The following is a 9381-nucleotide window of genomic DNA, read 5'->3' on the forward strand; positions in this document are numbered from 1 at the left end:
GTATAGAGGAGGAGACCGTCGCCTGGGTCCCACGCACGCACATACACACCCAGCCAACACGATACACACACCCGGCCGACACGATACACACACCCGGCCGACACGATACACACACCCGGCCGACACGATACACACACCCGGCCGACACGATACACACACCCGGCCCGCACGATACACACACCCGGCCCGCACGATACACACACCCGGCCGGCACGATACACACACCCGGCCGACACGATACACACACCCGGCCGACACGACACACACCCGGCCGACACGATACACACACCCGGCCGACACGATACACACACCCGGCCGACACGATACACACACCCGGCCGACACGATACACACACCCGGCCGACACGATACGCACACACACCCGGCCGACACGATACGCACACACACCCGGCCGACACGATACGCACACACACGCGGCCGATACGTACACACACACACACACACACACACACACACACACACACACACACACACACACACACACACACACACACACACACACACACACACAGGGCCGACACGATACACACACACACACGGCCGACACGATACGCACACACACACACACGGCCGACACGATACGCACACACGCGGCAGACACGATACGCACACACACGCGGCAGACACGATACGCACACACACGCGGCCGACACGATACGCACGCACACACATACACATACACACACACACACACAGGGCCGACACGATACACACACACGGCCGACACGATACACACACACATGGCCGACACGATACGCACACACAGGGCCGATACGCACACACACACACACACACAGGGCCGATACGCACACACACACACACACACACACACAGGGCCGATACGCACACACACACACACACACAGGTCCGACACGATACGCTCACACACACAGGTCCGACACGATACACACACACACACAGGTCCGACACGATACACACACACACACAGGTCCGACACGATACACACACACACACAGGTCCGACACGATACACACACACACACAGGTCCGACACGATACACACACACACACACAGGTCCGACACGATACACACACACACACGTCCGACACGATACACACACACACGGCCGGCACGATACACACACACACGGCCGGCACGATACACACACACACGGCCGACACGATACACACACACACGCGGCCGGCACGATACACACACACACACGGCCGACACGATACACACACGCGCGCGGCCGACACGATACACACACACGCGCGGCCGACACGATACACACACACGCGCGGCCGACACGATACACACACGCGCGGCCGACACGATACACACACGCGCGGCCGACACGATACACACACACGCGGCCGACACGATACACACACACACACGGCCGACACGATACACACACACACACACATCCGACACGGTACACACACGTCCAACACGATACACACACACACACACTTGGCCGACACGATACACACGTCTCAAGTATTCACCTGAAGCATACCTTGTGATGGCGTGACGTCGATCCTCTGACAACCAATGGGGTTCATTTTTTAAAATTTGATTTGATTGAACCTTCATTTATCCAGGTTATTCTCATTGTGATACAATCTATTTTTCAAGAGCGACCTGGTCCAACCAAGACAGCAGCTGCATACCAGCCAGTTAGCAGCACAGGAGTCTCTTCCCCCATCCGTAACGGAAGTTAAATCTGTCTGGGACGTATGGGATATGAGGGTTAAGAGGAATAATTCCTCTGGTGCGCTGGTTTTTGCGTCACTGATTATTTGGACAAATCACGATTAAGCGGAGATGGTTGTTACCTGGCATCTTTCGAATTTCGGGAAAGATGGCTGAGGATTTAAAAGGACTTCGCCTCTCGCACTAGGCCAAATCTCAACCCTCCCCACAGAACCAAATCTGAATTTGGTTCTATCTACCCAAGATTACCAGCACAGCAAAAAGACTTATCCCCCAGCCCTGGTTTTGGTTGAACTGCTGTGGGGGTTTCACATGTTGCAATGTTGTATGGACTTATACTGACTTAAGTCTTACCTTCTCTCTCTCTATAGGCTGTATGTGAACTGGAGGTTCCTCCACGGAATCGAGGCTCAGTTCCTGGCCCTGCAGAAGGGCTTCAACGAGGTCATCCCACAGCACCTGCTCAAGTCCTTTGACGAGAAGGAACTAGAGGTATGTAGACAGTTGCATATAACATGGTTTGGGAAAGAAATTATTCACTTACTGGAAACCTGACATCATTCCTCAAGAGCATACATATTTGTGTTGGTATGGGGGGTTCCCAAGATGAATCTGAGACCTTGGGATGTACTTTTTAAATTAAATGAAAGGTGACGGCTACCATACTATTTCCCATGAATATACACCCCTTCAAACCATCGAATCAACTATTTTCTTCCCTCTCCTCCCTACCCCAGTTGATAGTGTGTGGCCTGGGGAAGATCGATATAGCAGACTGGAAGAGCAACACGCGCCTGAAGCACTGCACCACGGACAGCAACGTGGTCAAGTGGTTCTGGAAGGCTGTGGAGTCCTACGACGAGGAGAGGAGGGCCAGACTGCTGCAGTTTGTTACCGGGTCATCTAGAGTCCCACTGCAGGGATTCAAGGCTTTACAAGGTAAAGAGATGGGGGGTGGAGAAAGGGTGGTGTGTTTACAGTGTCTTCAGAAAGTGTTCATACCCCTTGACTTATTCCGCATTTTGTTGCTACAGCCTGAATTAAAAATTGATTCAATTACTTTTTTTTTCTCACCCATCTACACACAATGCCCCATAATGACAAAGTGAAAATATGTTTTTAGAAATGTTTGCTAAGTTATGGAAAAGGAAATAGCTCATTTACATAAGTATTCACACCCCTGAGTCAATACTTTTTGGAGGCATCTTTGGCAGCAATTATAGCTGAGAGTCTTTCTGGGTATGTCTCTAAGAGACAGTCATTTTCAGGTCTTGCTATTAGATTTTAAAGCCGATTTAAGTAAGAACTGTTTCTAGGCCACTCAGGAACATTCAATGTCCTCTTGGTAAGCCACTCCAGTGTAGATTTGGCCTTGTTTTAGGTTATTGTCCCGCTGAAAGGTGAGTTCATCTCCCGGTATCTGGTAGAAAGCAAACTAAACCAGGTTTTCCTCTAGCATCTTGCCTGTGCATCGGCAAGACTCCCTAGTCCTTGCTGATTACAAGTATACCCATAACATGATGCAGCCACCACCATTCTTGAAAATGTGAAGTGGTATTCAGAGATGTTGGATTTGCCCCAAACATAACGCTATGTAATCAGGACATAAAGTGAATTTATTTGCCACATTTTTTGCAGTTTTTACTTTAGTGCCTTATTGAAAACAGGATGCATGTTTTGGAATATTTTTTATTCTGTACAGGCTTCTTCCTTTTCACTCTGTCAATTAGGTTAGTATTGTGGAGTAGCTGCAATGTTGTTGATACATCCTCAGTTTTCTCCTAATCCAGCATTAAACTCTAACCGTTTTAAAGTCACCATTGGCCTCATGGTAAAATCCCTGAGCGGTTTCCTTCCTCCTCGGCAACTGAGTTAGGAAGAACGACTGTATCTTTGTCATGACTGGGCCATTGTGGAGAGGTTGTAGTCTGTTTGATTGAGTGTGTGGACAGGTGTCTATGATACAGATAACGAGTTCAAACAGGTGCAGTTAATACAGGTAATGAGTGGAGAACAGGAGGGCTTCTTAAAGAAAAACTAACAGGTCTGTGAGAGCTGGAATTCTTACTGGTTGGTAGGTGATCAAATACTTATGTCATGCAATAAAATGCTAATTAATTTCTTAAAAATCATACAATGTGATTTTCTGGATTTTTGTTTTAGATTCAGTCTCTCACAGTTGAAGTGTACCTATGATAGAAAATGACAGACCTCTACATGCTTTATAAGTAGGAAAACCTGCAAAATCGGCAGTGTATCAAATACTTGTTCTCCCCACTGTATGTGTGGGGTACAGAGATGAGGTAGTCATTCAAACATCATCCATGCAACATATTATGTATGACTTAAGCACATTTTTACACCTGAACTTATTTAGGCTTGCCATAACAAAGGGGCTGAATACTTATTGAATCAAGATATTTCGGCTTTAATATTTTAATAATTAATTTTTCCAAATCCTCTGACATTTTGTGGTATTGTGTGTAGGCCAGTTACACAAAGTTCAGGCTGTAACACAACAAAATGTGTCAAAAGTCAAGGGGTGTGAATTCTTTCTGAAGTCACTGGAAGTGTCATTAGCTTTTAAAACAATTCAATCTCTTTTCTTTTATTATATTTTGGAGCAGAGTGAGGCTATCTCTCCACTACCCTACCAATTGTACCTGCAGTGAATAGGATTCACCATCTTCATCGATTGTTTTCATAATTTATCTGCAGATTATCACCATAAAGGCTACAGCTATGCAAGTTAGGGAGCCAAATGAACGGCTCAGTAAGCCTGTGCTCTAGCACTTGGTGGCTGCATATGAAACACACGAAAGAAAATAAATGAATGTGCCCAGAAACAATAGGCTAAGTGGGTTTCGACTCATCGTTACCACATTTATATGGGACGTGCAAATTGACTCATAGACGATGAGAGCATCAGGCGCGCTCCCTTTGTGTAAATAAATTTGACTGCAACCACAGTGTACACAACACAGACACCCAGGTACCGGGAGGCGGAACAGAAAGCAGATTATCAAACGAGCAGGCTTTCTTGTCATTGCTCACTTTGTGACTGACAGGCACTTGTCCTATCAATAGATTGCTAGAATATATTTTTAATACATTTTCTGTCTTGCGAATTGTAAACAACAACAAAAATAAGTAGCTTAATTCATTTAAGTGGGAAAAAGTACCGGGCTGAAAGTGAGTTTAACTGGTTATGTAGCCGACAGGCGACGCTAGTGGAAAACACTGAGTCTCTCAGACTGCCTGAGGTGACCCCTTCTTCATGACAGTGTCGTGGTCGACCAGTGGGTTTAGTTAAATCCAGACAGACAGGAAGCCCTGGGGGAACAGAAGACCTCAGAGTGCAGCTGTGTGTGTTTCTGAGTGTGCGTGTTGGAGAGTTGTTCTTTCTGTTCAAGCCGTGTCTGTCTGTGTGTGTGTGCGCCTGCCTGTGTCTGAGGCCAACCCAGCTGGCTTTCTGAACGAAAATATACAGTATATAAAATATACACCCAGTGTTGCGTTAAAACAGCAGCCATGTTTGTTCACGTTCTAAACACTGAGTTCAACTGGTCAACTGTCCTGAACTGTCTGTCTGTGTGTAGAGAAATATAATGATGGACAGCCTGAGAATTTATGCTGACTCTTTTTCTCTCTCTGTGTGTGTGTGTGTGTGTGTGTGTGTGTGTGTGTGTGTGTGTGTGTGTGTGTGTGTGTGTGTGTGTGTGACCCTGACCCTGACCCTCCAGGTGCCGCGGGGCCCAGACTGTTCACCATCCACCAGATCGATGCCAACACCAACAATCTACCCAAAGCCCACACCTGGTGAGTACAGTTAAAGTTCCACTTCGACACACTGCTACAAGACTGCTTCTCCACACATTTAACCTTTTTATACAGGTTAGTCAATTAACAACATATTCTTAATTACAATGACCTGTCAATGAGGTGAAGACGTGCTGTGAAAAGGGTTACCAATCCCCCAACTCATATGATATTACCGGTTTTCAATGCATGTCCAAATCCAATGTTTTGTATGGAGAACAGTTTAAAGATAGAATTATCACAGTGAATTATTGTAATGTTTGTTGGCGTCAATTCATCCCATGAGGGATGGCTCACTAACTGGTGACATGTCATTCATTCATCGATAGGGAAGGTTATAAAGGTGCTTCAAAACTGTCTACTAAAGCAAAACATGTACTCCTCTCTCTTCCAAACTTTCTCTCCCCCTCTGTCCCCCTTTCCCTCTCTGTCCCCCTTTCCCACTGTCCAGCTTTAACCGGATTGACGTTCCCGCCTACGAGCAATATGACAAGCTGTACGATAAGCTGCTGACAGCCATCGAGGAGACGTGTGGCTTTGCGGTGGAATGAGTGACACATCAGTGGGGAAGTGTGTATGCGTGTGTGTGTGTGTCAATGTGTGTGTATTTTGTAAGGTCAGCTCAGCAAGACTATAGACTCTGCTGTCACCACGGGAACCCTGCAACATTCAGGCACGCCCATGAGGATTGTGACCACACCCCTTTCTGCCCAGTCCCCCAGGACAATATGAAGACCGACTGAGAGGCAGACCACACGGGAACACTCCTCTCTCACCGCATTATTTTTTAGAAATATCACTTCCTTTTTCAGCTGCTACAGACGAGTGACGATTACTTACCTTGAAACCCTGCGAGAATGCCAGCTTTTATTGAGTTTTTTTGTTTTCTTTTTGTAATAGTTTGTATGTCATAACGGTGAAATCCACAGAACAACCCGTTTTGTGTTGGACCAGGAGTTTTTCCTAACCGAAGAAAACTCTGGTCCCTAGTATGTGCGTTCCGTGAAAGCACATTTCTTTTGTTGTGGGTCGTCTGGTGCGATCGAATACCAAGGTCCAGACTGCAACGAGAGTATTTTAAAGAAGTTATTGTTGACTTTGGTCTGGGAGAGAGAAATATGAAGGTCCACGCTGAGTAGATGACTAGGGCCGGGGGGGGTTCCTGACCATGAGCTAACCAGGAGAAACTAGGTCTTACTGATGACCAATACCATCTCACACAGCTAACTTCCTGCCACCTCTTGACATCAAAAGCTAATGGACATGCTAACCTGAACACCTAACCCCGTCCAGCTACACAGAGTAGACCTGTTGCGCTTTGGTGAGTTGAACTTAACGCTAAACACCACTATAGCACACTGTACCTAATAAATCACAACATTGAAATTCCTTAACAAACCCTCAAAGTGCGTCGTTGTCTAGTGAGTGGGAACTCTTTCCCAGGGACCAGGCTAGTTGAAAGCAATTCATGGAAGATGTCAGTGTTTTCAAAGTGACATCCAACCTAAGATGGCAGGATGTTTTTTTCCCCCCGTTGCCACTCTAGAGCACTTTACAAACTGAAGGGCAACAAAGGACATGCTTTCTTCATATTAAGTTCAAATGAATATTCCACATTTTATTCCAACCATACAGCATTCAACGGAAATATACAGATACAAAAAAAGTATATCAACCTGTAATTTTGAGTATATATGTGTACAAATACATACCTATTTTGTATGTGGCTTGTTCCTCTTTCTATTAATTTACTTGCTAGCATGTTGGTGTTATCACAGACCTCTGTATTCTCAGGTGAAGTCATCTCTCTTTGTGAGGCTGACCTGTGAAAGGGGGGGGGGAGTATCTTCTGGTTATGGAAGCCGTTGTCAGGTCAAACCCGTGACCCTCTCCTTGAATGAGAGCTGAGTGCATAACCTTTTGGCCACTAAGAGTGAGGTTGGGACTAGAGCGCTCTCCCTACTAGAGGTCTTTGTCTAAAAGGGATACAGCTTTTGTCAAAATGGACGTTTCGTAGGTTTAGGAGAATTAACGTAGCAGGTTATGAGAAGTAGGTTAAGGTTAGGGTTTGCTGAAATGCATAGAAGAATCACCGTTTGACATGCTGTATACCATCTAGACATGACCCTAATAGAGCCTCTACCACAACCCTTGCATGAATGGACTTTTTTAAAACAATATTTATTTGCTATTATTTTGTCCCTTCTGAGCAAAATGAGTGTTGACATGCGAAAAAATTCTGTTGAATGTTTTTTTGATTTTATGCTGCCTGTTTAATAGCAATGGACGTGGACTATGACCATGGACTGTATTCACCTTGCGTACATGCAAAATAAAATAGACCCAGTCCAGTGTGTTCAAAGGTAAAGCAGATTCTCTTCAGATAGACAATTATCAAGTATCCTGAAATTGTGCTTTTGTACAGTATAAGATATTGTTAATGTGGTGGATCACAAGCAACCTTTTTTTAATTTTACAGAAAATGAATAAAATGCATAAAACAACCAGACATTTTTGCACACGCAGACTTGTGATTTTCGTTATAATCAGCAACTTCCATCTATTTACTAAATAGTTAATGGACTGATTGACTTTTTATGTAGATATATACGCGTATAGATATGCACACATAAAGCTCATATGCACACATACAGTACTGTTTTCTGCTATCTACGTCTAACCATAATTGACTTTCACTCAGTCTTATGAGGTGGAGTTGTTTCTGGATAATAGATCAGACCATATGGACGGTTGCTTCTCGTAGCATGCTTTGCCAGCCGAGCCCTGCGACTCTGTCGCTGACCGGTGCAATTTCTCACATGGTGTAAAACCCACTTTCCTTTATTCTATGTGTATGGAAGTATTGTGTGTGTAAATTAGTTTTCTTCTGATTAAATTTGCTAAACTTTTGTCTGAAATGTTAACATGTTTTTATTTCTCATTTTTCAGTCTGTTGTATTTATTAGTGTGTTCATAGTTTTTTCACATCAGCTGCTCTGTGAGCTTCAACTGACACTGTAAATAAGAAAAATAAAAGCGGAAATTATAAACCTCTTGTACCCTTGCAGAAAACAAGCAATAAACTCTATGCTGTTTGAAACTCACAGCATAATGTTTCATAGAATGAAGTATGTTTTTTTTCTTAACTAGGTCTCATAAAATGGGAATTGGTAAGACAAGTTGCACACAATTTGAGGGTCAGTTATTTACCATGTAGGCTCTCAATTTCAAAATCATTCTCATCTCCCATGATTTGAAAATACATGACAGGTGAAAACAATGGAGTGGAAGGTCTTTAAGATGGCTTTCACCAGGGCTCATTTCCCAAAAGCATCATGAACTTAGCCTTCACATGCTCTTGGGAAACTGGGCCCGATCAGCTACCAGAGTGGCCTTGACAAGTGATGTTCTCACAGGGGAAATTTAGACTTGAGTTTAGCGTGGGTAAAATAAACTTTATTCCTATTTTAATGCACTTTTCTTTCTAATCTTGAACTTAAGCATGGGGGAAATGCCAGTGACAGCAAGGTAGGCAATTTTTTTTTTTAATGGAGGTGTGGCTGCTTATGTCTACAGACACTCCATATTCTGACCTTGAATTAATTCCACCACATTTATACACAACCATGAATAATGTCAAGAGAACCTGCCGGTTTCAAGTGGAAAAACCTTATTTTGCTGATATGACAATCCTCATGTCATTAAATCAACTGATAAGACCTATGGATACAAGCTAGGTCAATGAGTAATCCGTTTGGATAAGGGGATTGTAAATATAGGATAAATGACAGTTATAGATCTATTTTACTTGGCGATTAATGTGAATCTAGTCATGGCAGGAAACTGACATGACAGGCAGGGC

At 44.3% G+C, this 9381-nt stretch overlaps 1 protein-coding gene across 6 annotated transcripts in view; it reads left to right on the forward strand.

Moving 5' to 3' along the window:
- LOC118389207 (E3 ubiquitin-protein ligase SMURF2-like) overlaps positions 1-8643 on the forward strand; it is an 87957-nt gene extending 79314 nt beyond the window's left edge. For all 6 annotated transcript variants that reach the window (XM_035779041.2, XM_052527604.1, XM_035779044.2 and 3 more), the window contains exons 17-20: positions 2072-2192; positions 2438-2639; positions 5444-5519; positions 5971-8643. In XM_035779041.2, coding sequence (XP_035634934.2) covers positions 2072-2192; positions 2438-2639; positions 5444-5519; positions 5971-6070 — 499 coding nt within the window. In that variant the 3' untranslated portion in view covers positions 6071-8643. The remainder of the gene's footprint in view (positions 1-2071; positions 2193-2437; positions 2640-5443; positions 5520-5970) is intronic.
- The last annotated feature ends 738 nt before the right edge of the window (positions 8644-9381 follow it).

This window comes from Oncorhynchus keta, chromosome 10 (genome assembly GCF_023373465.1).
Source record: "Oncorhynchus keta strain PuntledgeMale-10-30-2019 chromosome 10, Oket_V2, whole genome shotgun sequence".
NCBI lineage: Eukaryota > Metazoa > Chordata > Actinopteri > Salmoniformes > Salmonidae > Oncorhynchus > Oncorhynchus keta.